Here is a 15,910-nt window from a genome sequence, read left to right as displayed (position 1 = left end):
ATGAATGGTTGGGGTACTGATGAAACAGGACATGCTTACCTGTTTCACGGACACATGGTGTCATCACAGAGTTTGCAGTGGTTCATATTTAATGTTCACAGTTATAATACCCTTTTAGACTAATGGAATCTGTTTCGGCGGATAATCAAGACTGGTTCTTGTATTGTATTGACATTATATATATTCTCGTATGTTCGGAAAACGTTACAGGTTCTGTTGTCCAGTTACCCGATGCTCACCGTGCACTTGCCAACTCAGGGATGTAGAGTGTATATGTCAACGTTGTACGTAATCTCAACCGAATTGATAGCGCTATGGAAACATGAATCAAATGTCCAATAACTTCCTAACACTGAGTGTCTAAATGCCATCCACGTCTACCATTTACACTGACACGGCGCCATACAATAACTGATGGCGTCATCCATCATGGCATTGGTTATCTACCTACTCTCACGTGACATATACATTCCATACATTCCTGACGACCCACTTCCCGTCTCGCCAGGAACCCGCAGTACCCAAGGACCACTGCTCGCACCGCGGCAAACATCAGTGTGGTTCTGTGTAGATCTCTCGGTTATATCATTAAAAACACCATCTTTCTGCCTGTTATGTTGAGTTCCTAAAAGTGGTGACTATAGAATTAGGTACATCTCAATCTTCACAGATTCAGGACAATTTGTAAAACATGAAGGCAAATGTCATCTGAAGTTTATTGAGAAGACTATGTGTGAAATGCTGGACTCCCCATTAGCAAGATGGGAATACGATATTTAGGAAAGCGGTAGGCACTCCAATGGGGACCAAGTGTGCTTTTGTCCTTTCTGATCTGTTTCTTTATGCATATGAACCGGACTTTCTGCTCAGACTGGCAGACTCAAAACAAGGGTTTAGATTTAAGCGTCAGGTATATCGAGAATCTCATGTCGTTCAATAATGGTCAATTCCCTTCCCCTGATTTACCCACCTGAACTACAGGGACCGATGAGACCGCCTCATCTGTTTCATGTTTAGGACTCTGCATAAAGGTTCAGACAAACGACTCTCGACAAACCTGTATTACATGAGGGATGTCTTCAACTTTCCAAATGTAAACATTATCTTTCTTTCTCATACAAGAAATAAACGAATCGTAGTCGTTGTTTATCGTAAAATAGTGTTTTATTGTACGATGAACAACTCCCACTCGTCGTTTATTTCTTAAATTTAAAAAACTGGCTGATTGCAGCCCACCTGAAGAAAGGCGTCCTGTGAAGATTGTGAACCTAACAGCTTAACATTGGCGGCGAGGCAACACAGATGCACATTTACAGATGAATCAAGATTTTGCCTCCGATCATCAGATGGCAGAAAACGATGTTGGCGACGTAGCGGCGAACATGTTTTGACGATGATTGGTATGGGGTTGGTTGTGTCATGATGTGGGGCGGTATCACACATGACAGACGAACTGATTTGGTTATTGTGAATGGACAGTTGCCTGACCAGCGATATGTTGGCGTAACTATGCGTCCTCTCGTTGTTCCGTTAACTATGTTAACTAGAATTATCGGCCGAAATTTATGAACTGCAAGGTGACAAAGCCAGACCACATCGTGCCAAGGTCGTCCCCGATTATCTCCGACTAGAAGGTATTACGGACGTTAGACATCATTGGACATCTGTTGATAGTATAAGCCAGAGACCCAACACCAACCAACGTGGTCTACTTGGGGTAGCGCTTCGGGTAGAATGGCGGACAATATCACCTTCACGGTCATGTCTTCATTTCCTTTAGTTTTGGTCGTTACTTTGTCAATTCTTTTAAAAAACATTTAAGTCAACAATAATAAACTCTCAGACTGCTCATTTAATCAGTAACACAAACATCTAAGTAAAACAATACGAAATCAGTGTACATTTGTTTTAAAAAGTAAATGTATTTGTATTGCCTAATTTCGTAGCCAGCAATACACCTGCCATACAACTGCGGCATACAATGACACGAAAGCGCGTTTACTGATTTATTGAACCTGAATTAACTTTGAATTAGATTCCATAATTCTCTGTCGTCACTACTTCTCCCACAGTGTTTTCTCTTCTCTCGTAAATCCACCTCCTAAGACCTGAGTGCACCGTTCTTTCTTCGGGTTCACATGGAGTGCAGTAGAAACGTTTGAAACCTTTTCAAATGCCGGTCCATAATACGATGTATGACGTTCATGTTAAAACACGAGCCATGTGATTCCCCGTACAAGGACCTGCGACGAACATAGTGGAGCGTCACCCATTCATTCAATCTTACTCGTCCAAGGAAATCCATAAAATCAAGAATCTGTGTTTTTGTCACCGCTTTCAACACTATTTCAGTTGTATGTCGGTGTTTCAGCTTATGATGCAGGTCTTGGGCGTTTAAAACTTTGATAAAACCCAAACACACTAACAAATCATGAAACATAATCCGGTGGAATACGGGATTCGAACCTACGGTCCGGGAATAGGTTTGTGGCGCACCTGGCACGCTCCTCACATCGAACTGCGGCGCTTTAGGCGACTTGGCAACCCGTAGCCCTAATAGAGAGTGAGTTGGATTTGACACTTTTTTTAAACCAGGGCGTTAAAATTCGTCAGCTAAAAGATCAAACAGATGCAGGTCAGTTTTCCTGTGGCGAATCAAACATGGCTAACCGCAATCTGATTTTTTAAAATCCACGACCAGCGGATTCTGGAACTACTAAGGGAGGCATTCGAATATGGCGCCTCAGACCACCCTGTCCCTTTGCTCGAAATAAGTCCCTGAATGACTTTATACACGCGCGACCTGTCCAACACCGAAGATGGAAGTGATTTAAATACACCAAGCATACCATATTTCAGGAAGTGACGACAATAGCGTTGAATAACGTGCGTCTATGCCCTATTCACATTGAGATATATCCTTTAAAGACGAGGGGCGTAAGTGGGACTAATGCCTCTCTCCGTGACCTAGTTTTGGGAGTCACGACAAAGAAAACCTCCTTCAAAATCCAAACTCCGACTGTCACATAAAAAGAACTCTATCCTCCAGATCAGGGTATATTCAAAGTGCTTTTAGTATTTATTGATTTTAAGGTCGTTGACTAGGACGAAGTTGGAGTTGTTTATTGTCCAATAAAACCCTGCAGGGAGAATAAACCATAAGGGGTTTATTTAGATAATGATGACTCCCTTAAGACCTTGGCAATGTCTTTTGTGAACATGGGTGTCAAGTGTGGTATTTCCCAGATATTCTTACAATTTTCACGTCAATTATCTTTACCCTTTCTCCCAGAACCGATTGTCATACCTCTCCCACTTTTGGATGCGATCGTTGGGTCATCGCGTTTATCTGCATTGCCCAGCTATATCTACGGGGGACAACTCGCTAGACACTTCCCTCTCTAAAATAACGTCGTCCAATTTTCGACGTCATCAGTTTTCGTCATCTGAATACTGACGTTTAAGGACGATCACTTCGCAGTGGATAACTCTGCCACTGGCATAGTCAGGTAAACACGAGCATCCTTGTACATAATCACCTTAAGGTGGAATCTCTGCGTGTTGTAGATGTAACTTCAAGATGACCTCTCGACATACCACAGCCACTGCATCAAGTGGGAACAACATGCTCACACACTCACTCACTCTTCCACCAAGACACCCACTCACTCACTCTCCCACCCACTCACTCACTAACTCACTCACTCTCTCTCCCACCCAGACACCCACTCACTCACTCACTCTCCCACCCAGACACCCACTCACTTACTCACTCGGTACGCTGGTGCCAACAATCCGATTTTAACCATTATAACTAACTGAATCGAAAACATAAAACTAATTTAAATCGACAAGAAATTCCAAAAAAATCCAAACTATTTTTCCTACACCAGCTCCAAGTAGTGACCTCTTCTTCTACGGGCGGCTTTAAGAATGACATGAGGGGCTCGACTGGGTCGCGAATCCCCTAATCTGGTTCAAGACCTGTGATAATCGGCGAGAGCGCGCCTTGCCCGGGGCTGTGCGGAATGGAGGAGACGTGTCCCACAAATCAATGGCTTGTCACCCAGCCTCCTCACTCGGCTGTCTCGACCCCCATCAGCGCCACTGCATCAGTACCGGAAATACGCCACTAGATGCTCGTGCATCAACGTCTTCAGCCATGCACTGAATCCATCCACCCAGGGAAGTCCACACTCGTTAAGACTTTACAACAAACACAATCAGCCAAAAAAATAGAAAAAGTCCAGTGCCAGACGTTTCGGTTTGAACACAAGAACCTGAAGTTCAGATAAAAATAATGACATTTAATGCTCTTATGCTATTAAACACTCCCCTCCCACCACCCAACTCTCTCTCTCTCTCTCTCTCTCTCTCTCTCTCTCTCTCTCTCTCTCTCTCTCTCTCTCTCTCTCTCTCTCTCTCTCTCTCTCTCTCTCTCTCTCTCCACGCCGATGAACGTGTTGACGTATGGCGATGTGACGATGACAGCGGTATATGTTACGAATAACGTGAACTGTGAATGAGGAGGGGTGAAATAGGGTTTAACGTCGCGTTCGAGATTATTGCATTTATATAGTGACGTGTGTGCGTGTGCGTGTGCGTGTGCGTGTGCGTGTGTGCACGAGCGTGTGTGTGACTGTGTGTATGAATGAGTGTGTGTGTGTAAGCCTCTGTTTGTTCATTATTAGCCCTAATCAGAACCGGAAGTCGGGGCTTTACGGCAGGTCGTGCAAAGTTAACAATATCCTTATCAAAAGCATAGCTTGGCACTCTGATGACGCACAGGGCCCTGTTTGCTTTAAAAGAAGAATCTTACTTTTTAATCAATTTGTATATTCTTTGTACCCGAGAGGGAAATCAGTCAAACCTTCCCTTCATGTCCAAATTGTTTATGAGAAAAATAACACCCCCTGGTGCTGGTTTTTCATGAAACAATTGATGGAGTATTCCTGGCTATCAGTCATTGTTTTTATATTGATAAGATCGCTTCAGTCTTGCCGGGAGGACAAGGGAAAGGGAAGCAATGTGGGCATCGAGGAAGTCATATCCTATTACACCCGTAACATATGGTGAATGAAGTACAAGCAAGGCAATGCCTGAACTACCATCTGTACACTCATGCTGAAATTGATGGTCTGCAATTTCGCTGAAGCCGAAGGTCTACAGTAATGTTGAATTCGAAGGTCTGCACTCATGATGATGTCCTTCTGCGTTAGTGATGAAGTCGATGGTCTGCGTTCATGCTGAAGTCGATTGTCTGCGGTAGTGATGAAGTTGATTTTCTGCGTTCATGCTGAAGTCGATTGTCTGCCTTTGTGATGAAGTCGATGGTCTGTATTCGTGTTGAAGTCAATGGTCTGCCTTCGTGATGAAGTCGTTGGTCTGCATTCATGCTGAAGTCGATTGTCTGCGTTCGTTATTAAGCCGTTGGTCTAAATTCAGGCTGAAGTAGATGGTCTGCTAGTGTCCGAGGTTGGTTGGTCGGTGGAGGGAGGTTGTTTGGTAAGACGGTGGAGGTAGGTTGGTTGGTATGACGGTGGAGGGAGGTTGGTTGGTCGGTGGAGGGAGGTGGTTGGTTGGTCGGTGGAGGAAGGATGGTTGGTTGGTCGGTGGAGGAAGGATGGTTGGTAAGACGGTGGAGGAAGGATGGTTGGTTGGTCGGTAGGAGAAGGATGGTTGGTTGGTCGGTGGAGGGAGGTTGGTTGGTAAGACGGTGGAGGGAGGTTGGTTGGTAGGACGGTGGAGGGAGGTTGTTTGGTAAGACGGTGGAGGGAGGTTGGTTGGTCGGTGGAGGGAGGTTGGTAGGACGGTGGAAGAAGGTTTTTTGGTAAGACGGTGGAGGGAGGTTGGTTGGTAAGACGGTGGAGTTAGGTTGTCTGGTAGGATGGTGGAGGGAGGTTCTTTGGTAAGACGGTGGAGGGAGGTTGGTTGGTAGGACGGTGGAGGGAGATGGTTGGTAAGACGGTGGAGGAAGGATGGTTGGTAAGACGGTGGAGGGAGGTTGTTTGGTCGGTGGAGGGAGGTTGGTTGGTCGCTGGAGGGAGGTTGGATGGACGGTGGAGGGAGGTTGGTTGGTCGTTGGAGGGAGGTTGGTTGGCAGGACGATGGAGGGAAAGAGACAACAAAGTTTAAGTGATCCATTTATTGGCTTACTCATTCAGCGACCGTACAACTCAGAAAAGAGGAAAGAAATTAAATTCCAGGGGGTTTCTTAACAAAAACACCGACCTTGTTCCCAGGCTGAATCAGGCTCAACTGGCGGTATACTAATCAGTGTGTTGCTTTGTTCTCAGGTAAACTATATACATTTGTAACATTTTTGTCAAACACGGAAAATGAAAACTTTCGGTTCGTAATAACCCTATTTTTCCCTAAGAAGTGAAAAAAAGAAAGGGCCTAATATCTGTGTAATAAAAAAAATAACCTTTAGCTAAATATACAAGCATCGAAAGCTCAACAACAGGCGGTCCTCATTTCAGGCCTGTTCCCGGAGTCCGTCGGAACGGGATCCCTGCACAGCTGTGGTCACGTGGTGGCCGCACACTTATGAAGCACTTAGCATGGTCAAGTACACAGGGTGCTTATTTGCACGAACTAATCGTGTGTTACCATGACGACAATGACGTCATCGGAACCGAAACTTTCGGGTTTCGGGAGCAATTACACAATGTAGGTAACGGAATAAGCCGAGAGGCGCCGAGTGGTGTTAAAGATGGTATTGTTATGACGCTACTATGCGTTCATGATAGTGTAACGTTATACGCAACAAAAGAAATATCTTTGAATGTTCAGAATGTTTTCCAAGTTTAAGATAAATAAATAAAACCTGCACAATGTGTGAATTCAGGTGATATAAGCGTTATGATGTACACTGGTCATTGCAGATCCATGTGTGAGTATGCTTTCATGTCGACATCGGCGACACATGCGATACATGCGGGGCGGATGACACATTCGACACAGGCGACACATGCGAAACATGCGGGGCGGGTGACACATTCGACACAGGCGACACAGGCGGGGCGGGTGACTTATTCGACACCGGCGACACATGCGATACATGCAGGGCGGGTGACTGATTCGACACAGGCGACACATGCGAAACATGCGGGGCGGGTGACACATTCGACACAGGCGACACATGCGGGGCGGGTGACACATTCGACACAGGCGATAAATGCGATACATGCGGGGCAGGTGACACATTCGACACAGGCGACACATGCGACGCATGCGACACATGCGATACTTGCAAGGCGGGTGACTTATTCGACACCGGCGACACCGGCGACACATGCGATACTTGCGGGGCGGGTGACACATTCGACACCGGCGACACAGGCGACACATGTGGGGCGGGTGACACATTCGACACAGGCGACACATGCGGGGCGGGTGACACATTCTACACCGGCGACACAGGCGACACAGGCGACACATGCGGGGCGGGTGACACATTCGACACAGGCGACACATGCGGGGCGGGTGACACATTCGACACCGGCGACACAGGCGACAGATGCGATACTTGCAGGGCGGGTGACTTATTCGACACCGGCGACACAGGCGACACAGGCGACAGGTGCGGGGCGGGTGACTTATTCGACACAGGCGACAACAGCGACACAGGCGATACATGCGGGGCGGGTGACACATTCGACACGGGCGACACATGTGACACATGCGACACATGCAATACTTGCGGGGCGGCTGACACATTCTACACCGGCGACACAGGCGACAGGTGCGATACATGCGGGGCGGGTGACTTATTCGACACCGGCGACACAGGCGACACAGGCGATACATGCGGGGCGGGTGACACATTCGACACCGGCGACACAGGCGATACATGCGGAGCGGGTGACACATTCGATACCGGCGACACATGCGATACTTGCGGGGCGGGTGACATATTCGACACCAGCGACACAGGCGATACATGCGGGGCGGGTGACACATTCGACACCGGCGACACAGTCGACAGATGCGCTACATGCGGGGCGGGTGACACATTCGACACCGGCGACACAGGCGACAGATGCGATACATGCGGGGCGGGTGACACATTCGACACCGGCGACACATGCAACAGAGGCGACACATGCGGGGCGGGTGACACATTCGACACAGGCGACACATGCGGGGCGGGTGACACATTCGACACCGGCGATACAGGCGACAGAGGCGATACATGCGGGACGGGTGACACATTCGACACAGGCGACACAGGTGACAGAGGCGACACATGCGGGACGGGTGACACATTCGACACCGTCGACACAGGTGACACATGCGATACATGCGGGGCAGGTGACACATTCGACACCGGCGACACAGGCGACACAGGCGACACAGGCGATACATGCGGGGCGGGTGACACATTCGACACCAGCGACACATGCGACAGGTGCGATACATGCGGGGCGGGTGACACATTCGACACCGGCGACACCGGCGACACATTCGACACCGGCGACACATGCGACAGGTGCGATACATGCGGGGCGGGTGACACATTCGATACCGGCGACACATGCGACAGGTGCGATACATGCGGGACGGGTGATACATTCGACACCGGCGACACCAGCGCCACAGGCGACACATGCGACACATTCAACAACGATGACACAAGCGACACACGGAACACAGGCTGGGTAAACAGTAATCCTGTATTAATTACTGGACATTTCGACACCATAACTCGCTTACATCAATATATCCTGACACTGTGTGATATCACTATGCCCTGACACTGTGTGATATCCCTATGCCCTGACACTGTGTGATATCACTATATCCTGACACTGTGTGATGTCTCTATATCCTGACACTGTGTGATGATATCACTAGGCCCTGACGCTGTGTAATATCACTATGCCCTGACACTGTGTGATATCACTATACCCATACACTGTGTGATATCACTATATCCGGACACTGTTTGATATCACTATGCCCTGACACTGCGTGATATCTCTATATCCTGACACTGTATGATATCACTATATCCTGACACTGTGTGATGTCTCTATATCCTGACACTGTGTGATGATATCACTAGGCCCTGACGCTGTGTAATATCACTATGCCCTGACACTGTGTGATATCACTATACCCATACACTGTGTGATATCACTATATCCGGACACTGTTTGATATCACTATGCCCTGACACTGCGTGATATCTCTATATCCTGACACTGTATGATAACTCTATATCCTGACACTGTTTGATATCACTATGCCTGACACTGCGTGATACCTCTATATCCTGACACTGTATGATATCACTATACTCATACAATGTGTGATATCACTATATCATGACACTGTGTAATATAACTATGCCCTAACACTGTGTGATATCTCTTTTTCCTGACAGTGTGATATCACTATTCCCATACAATGTGTGATATCACTATATCCTAACACTGTGTGATATGTCTATATCCTGACACTGTGTGATATCTCTATATCCTGACACTGTGTGATATCACTATACCAATACACTTTGTGATATCACTATATCCTGATATCTGAACTTGTTTTCAAAGCATCGTCGGTTATCCATGTTATCATCATTGCCCTGGGACGATGAATGAGCTCAATATAGCTGGAACAATGACGTAAAACCCAACTCATTCACTCACACACTCACATTGTCCGTCGAATCAAATTACACTAACGTGAGAAAGCAATACCGTGGAACGTTCTGGAAAGATAGTTGGTGATTGTTGCATCGCTTCCGAAACGAATCAGTTGTAGCGATTGGATCCTGGGTAATAATCACACTATAGACTGGAAATCTAACCCAGGCCTACCGAGGATGTGTTAAGGAGGTTTTTAGACACGTGCTCATACATTGCCAAGCCGAGCATTTGTGTACGTGTAATAATCGGATGTGCCGTGAAATATCCGGCTGTTTTGGTTTGACATTGTACTCCTACGACGTGAGCTGACTTGAGCTAATCGTACTTTTCAGACAGAAAACTTTTCCACATGTCCTGGGCACGTGGGCTACGCTGGTGCTATTCCCCTAACCCCTACCCTTTACATTGTTGATGGATTCCCGACGGACCAAGTAAAGAGCGATTCTGTGTTTTGCGGGGAGAGATAACTGATCACGAGGCACTCAGCGTCTGTTGGACATGTCTGACGGGGAACCACAATAATTGTTTCGTGCTCGTGTGACAATTTGACCACCACGGGATGCCAAACACTCATAAATTTTGATTTGCAGTTAGTCGCAGGGGAATAGAATATTGTGTCACGTGATTGTATTTTGTGATATGACGTCACTTCCCGTGGAGTCCGTCGTGTCGGCCTGTCAGACATGTTCGGCGTTGACCCAGTGACGGGAACTATTTCATTACGCTGACTGTAAGCAGGCTTGATCAGGAACTACTTTATTAATTATAAAACACATTCAATTACACCGCAGTGTCTGTAAATCCCACACGTCGTCAGTTACGACATTACCTCTCAGTCACGTTACATGACTCACTCAGACTGGACGCACGCGGTAGAACAGTCGCCGAACTGTGGCCGATGGGGATGTGTAAGGAAGAGGTGACGACGGTCGTATAAGCATCGCCACACTCGTCAAAATTGACATTAATCACTAGTCAGCAAAGTCGCGACTATGCCGAAGCAGTGTTTAAAGGATTGTCAGAATACCAATCATTTGTCAGGGCAGTCGAGCATCAGCAACGCAACTAAGAACAGTAAAAATACATGTGTGCTATGTAAGATAGAAATATGTGTGTTATGTATGACAGAAATATGTGTGTTATGTATGACAGAAATATGTGTGTTGTGTAAGATAGAAATATGTGTTTTGTGTAAGATAGAAATATGTGTGTTATGTATGACAGAAATATGTGTGTTGTGTAAGATAGAAATATGTGTGTTGTGTAAGATAGAAATATGTGTGTTGTGTAAGATAGACGTGTGTTGTGTACGATAGAAATATGTGTGTTGTGTACGATAGAAATATGTGTGTTGTGTAAGATAGACGTGTGTTGTGTACGATAGAAATATGTGTGTTGTGTAAGATAGAAGTATGTGTTATGTACGATAGAAATATGTGTGTTATGTAAGACAAAAATGATTGTAATGTTAGATAGAAATGTGTGTTATGTTAGTTCAAAATGTGCGCTATGTGAGATAGAAATATGTGTGTGATATGAAACATAAGTGTGTGTTTTGTAAAGACGTGTGTGTAATGTAAGATGGAAATGTTTGTTATGTAAGATAGAAATGTATGCTATGTTAGATAGAAATGCGTGTTATGTAAGATAGAAAGGTGCGCTATGTGAGATAGAAATGTGTGTTTTGTTAGATAGAAATGTGTGTTATGTGAGATAAAAAGGTGTGCTATGTAAGATAGAAATGTGTGTTATGTGAGATAGAAAAATGTGTGTGTGTGATATGAAACATATAAATGTGTGCTATGTCAAGACGTGTGTGTAATGTAAGATAGAAATGTGTGTGTTATGTAAGATAGAAATGTGTGTCTTATGTTTGTTGTTTAACGCCGCACTCAGCGATATATGAAATAATCAACCAGACAATCCAGTGATTTATATGATGAGAATCTATCCACGCAATTTGGGATACGATGACATGCATCAAGCAAGTCAGCGAGCCTGACTCCCCGACCCCGTTAGTCGCCTCTTACGACAAGCATGTTCTAACCCGGATCTTCACGGGGTTGTGTGTCATGAGATGTCATGAATATGGAAAGGGTTTTGTCACTTTTATTTTTTGATATTATGTGCAATAGATATGTGTATGTGTTATGTAAGACAGAAATGTGTGTGTGATATGTAAGATGGAAATGTTTGTGTTATGTAAGGGCTCAGTCATACATTCAGGATGTAACTGCCGTCCTTGATAGGACTATTCCCGATTCAAATTTGTCAAGAGTCTGATTAAGATCCTGTGATTCGTGGTGGGAAATTCACAAATTTGTAAAAACATTTAATAAATCACGACAACAATCAGATATTGTCCCGATTCAGCCGTTTCCAGCCGAATTCGTCCCTCGTTCTCAATCCGAATCTAACCCGATTCGTATCTTCCTCATGGTACAAAACGACTGAATATGTCCTGACAGCGTCCCGATTCTCTCGAATGTGATCCGACAGAGATCAGACAGTGACCGGACAGTGAACAGACGGTTCGCATTCGGCAAGATCTGGACGCAATCTGAACTCAATCGACAAGAAACTGCAATGAACAATTTTTTCCAAATCATCCCCGTTCATCACGACAGCGTCCCTATCCACAGGACACCGTCCAGACAACACATGATATTGTTACGATTTTGATCCGATACAGCATATACAGTCACGATTGTAATCCGACTAGACAAAATCGGCTGAGTTCCCTGAATGTTACGGGACGCACCATACTGTCGGGAGTGCTTGGCCGACCTCTTTGGACCTTTCCCGATCCGCAGGACTCTGTTACGAACGTATACGACTACGTTCAGACAATGATAGGAAATTCCAGATCATTGAGGATAGTAATCCGACTTTTTAACTTTTCGTGTCGTAGCGCTGTCTGATCTCAAACGGGAGCCATAATCGGCACTATGTGAACGCAGCCTAAGGTAGAAATGTGCGTGTGTTATGTGGGATGGAATATATATGTGTTATGTGCGCACTAAAAGACCAAGTAGATGAAACAGACGTGGAGTCGCGAACATGCATGTATTTCGTCCACTAGAATGGCTGGCTGTGTCTGTCACGAGACGATGTTAAACTGCGGCATGTTATCTCAGTGAGCTAGCATTATAAATCGGCATCAGTCCGGACTAGTACAAGCAGCCACACAAACACACACACGTACATGCACGTCGCTATATAAGTTCAATAATCTTGGACGCGACGTTAAACACCATTTCACCTCACCTTACCTGTCATGAGACGACCAATCATTCGGAAGAAACAACTACATGCTTTCTTTCCGATGCTTTCCCAGTTCTAGGTCTTGTAGTGCCCAAACATGTTGTACAGTTCAGTTGTGTGGTCCTTTCAATAAATATACTTCAAAAAGTCAACGCAAGAGAAAAATTATCTTCCCAAACAGATTCCAATGGGCGTGATAAGCAAATTATCACCGAAGATGAATGATGACACCTGGTGGTCCCGAAAGGGCATGCACGCGCTGCCTGTCATTCACAATCTGCATACAAAAGTATGTGATTTTTTGCCAAACGCGGAACACACTAACACGCCAGGCCTACTAGTGCAGACAGCGACAGATCCTATACACTCCCGGGTAGATCCGGGGTAGAAGAGGTCTTCCGCAACCAATGCTTGCCGTAACAGGCGACTATGCTATGCTTGTCGTAAGAGGCGACTAACGGGATCGGGTGGTCAGGCTCATCGTATCCCAATTCCGTAGATCGATGCTCATGATATCAATCAATGGATTGTCTGTTCCAGATTCGATTATTTACAGATCGTCGTCATGTAACTGGAATATTGCTGAGTGCGGCGTTAAACAACAAACAAACAAACAAGATTTCTACCCAAACGCTGTACTTCAAAGCATCTTTAAACCATTCAGGTACACAAGATATAGACAGAGTACCATCGCCTTTTGTCCAGATTGTAACAAATATGTGAACATCAAAAATATCACAGATTTGATCAAATGTATAGACAGACAGGCAGGCAGACAGACAGGCACGCAGGAAGGCAGATCATCTTTATTCCCTCCAGAAGATACCTGAAGAGACATTATATAAGACAGAGATATGGATAGAATTGCAACTAAACAAAATAGTTACATGTCATAGTGAAAGGGGTTTGAACAAGGCTGCCACTTCTTAACATAATCAGAAACTGGTGCCATCGTTTCGCCCCTTACATCAAAGCCATGATCTTTCATGCAGCCAGTCCATCTCAGAGCAAAGACATGATTACATCTTCATCATTCGACCACAGATCCACATCAGGAGCGACAAAACCCTTTCCATATCTCTGACGAAAGCAGAGTCGATTGTGCGATCCCGACTATTTCAGAAGCATGTGTTCACTATCACTATCAAATAGTACTGATACCAGGTGTTTGCGAAAAGGTGAGCGTATTCTTCCCCATCGATGCAAACACATGGAAAGGCGAGTCAATTGTTTACCCGAAAAAGACACGGGAACATATGGTTCAAGTCAAGATAGGGAATTGCATTGAACATCATGCTTGTCACTGAAGCGACAAATTTGGAAATGCCCCCCACAGGACTACCATAAAGCCTTTGGGAAGCTTTACTGGGGCCTTGAATGTTGTAAAAGCGATCCGAAAACTTCTGAACAAGAGTGGTATGACGCACTTTACATTGAAAACAAATCGAAAATGTTTTCGAACATTTCATTTCTTTGTTGCGAATTAAGAGAATTATGACATAGAAATGTGTTTGACTTTGTCAAGGGCTTCAGTTGCACAATGGCATTCTGGCGATTCTATCGTGGAACAACTTATTTATAGACAAATGTCAAAATGTTGAAACAGGGACGCTTATAATATCGTTTGTCAAATCATGGTTCACGTTTGTATTGTCAAAGTATGCTAATAAATATTTTCTAAAAATAGATTAATCTTGAAAATATTCACCTTCAAGTAGAAGAGAAAAGAATATCATAGTCTTTTATCAAGATTCTAACAAATATGTGAGCATCAAATCAATCCATGGATTTCATCAAACGGTATTTTGCTGCAATAATAGTGTTCCCTCCCATACCAACCTCTAGAACAGAACAACTAATATGCGTATATGACCTTGACCTCATTGTCAGCCTGCTGAGAGACGCGTATTCATTTTACTGCTTTCTACCTCGGCAATTGTAGAAATTAAAAGGGGGCGTGCACATGAAGTCACAACTGGTCTAAAAGCGTCACAAGACTATAGCTGATTAGGGTGCAATAAATAATTGTTGGGAATTGAAAGGTGAGCTTCAGAGCATCCTTTCAATTATGCTTCTAAGTAGCTGCTCCAAAGTTCATTTAGCATGCATTACTGACTCATCAGCCGGTCATGCGATCAGCTCATCAGCCGGTCTTTTAAATTTGCTTGAAGGCCAAGGGAGGCAATCCTTGTGTACTTCCGGGCAGATTGAAGACACAGGCATGAGTTCTGTGATTCCAATACCCAAGTGTCCATTAAAATACTTATGTATTGGTCTATGTTAAAATTATGTTGGCTACCTATACTTACTTATCGTAAGTGAGGTGGAAACTCCGCCCATCACATGTATGTCAGAGGTGGAAACTCCGCCCACCACATGTAAGACAAAGGCTCCTAAGATCCAGCGGTTGGTCACCTCACTGGTGCTGCAGCACAAGAGTCATCGCATGGCACTCAAGAAGAGGAGGAATGCTAAGAAACGTGAGGATGCTGCAGAGTGCAGGATGCTGCAGAGTATTCTAAACTCTTGGCCCTGAGAATGAAGGAAGCCAAGGAGCGCAAGAGGAGGAGATCCTCCAACTCAAAGAGCAGGAGTGAAAGCAAAAGCGAAACTACCAGCAAACATTCTAAGGCCAGGAAGTAAATGACCTGTAAAATATGAAGGGGAAATAAAAAAAATCTGAAGAAAAACAAATGTATGTCAGAGGTGGAAACTCCGCCCACTACATGTATGTCAGAGGTGGAAACTCCGCCCACCACATGTATGTCAGAGGTGGAAACTCCGCCCACCACATATATGTCAGAGGTGGAAACTCCGCCCACGACATGTATGTCTGTGGTGGAAGCTCAGCTCACCACATGTATGTCAGAGGTGGAACCTCCGCCCACCACATGTATGTCAGAGGTGGAAACTCCGCTCCCCACATGTATGTCAGAGGTGGAAACTCCGCCCACCACATGTATGTCAGAGGTGGAAACTCCGCCCAC

At 45.2% G+C, this 15,910-nt stretch overlaps 2 protein-coding genes across 2 annotated transcripts; one reads left to right on the top strand and one right to left on the bottom strand.

The window, feature by feature from the left end:
- Nucleotides 1-5,463: 5,463 nt before the first annotated feature.
- Nucleotides 5,464-6,144, bottom strand: LOC139463690 (uncharacterized). Its single transcript, XM_071244946.1, has one exon. The coding sequence runs from the start codon at nucleotides 6,142-6,144 to the stop codon at nucleotides 5,464-5,466; it is 681 nt and encodes a 226-aa protein (XP_071101047.1).
- A 194-nt stretch (nucleotides 6,145-6,338) lies between these two features.
- Nucleotides 6,339-15,459, top strand: LOC139463689 (dentin sialophosphoprotein-like). The gene is made up of 3 exons (XM_071244945.1): nucleotides 6,339-6,351; nucleotides 7,093-8,663; nucleotides 15,355-15,459. Exons 1-3 carry the CDS (start codon nucleotides 6,339-6,341, stop codon nucleotides 15,457-15,459), a joined length of 1,689 nt encoding a protein of 562 aa, XP_071101046.1.
- Nucleotides 15,460-15,910: the final 451 nt, after the last annotated feature.

Source organism: Haliotis cracherodii, unplaced genomic scaffold (assembly GCF_022045235.1).
Source record: "Haliotis cracherodii isolate W230 unplaced genomic scaffold, xgHalCrac1.p SCAF_16, whole genome shotgun sequence".
Taxonomy (NCBI): Eukaryota; Metazoa; Mollusca; class Gastropoda; order Lepetellida; family Haliotidae; genus Haliotis; species Haliotis cracherodii.
Note: the sequence above shows the minus strand (reverse complement) of the source record. Positions and strands in the feature narration are given on the sequence as shown.

What these genes read in the sequence shown, in the direction of transcription:
- LOC139463690 (XM_071244946.1), bottom strand. Translation starts at nt 6,144, where the DNA reads ATGGATCACTTAAACTTTGTTGTCTCTTTCCCTCCATCGTCCTGCCAA.
- LOC139463689 (XM_071244945.1), top strand. An exon ending in ACACACGGAACACAGGCTGG is followed by an intron (nt 8,664 to 15,354) that starts GTAAACAGTAAT and finishes CTGGTGCTGCAG; the next exon opens with CACAAGAGTCATCGCATGGC.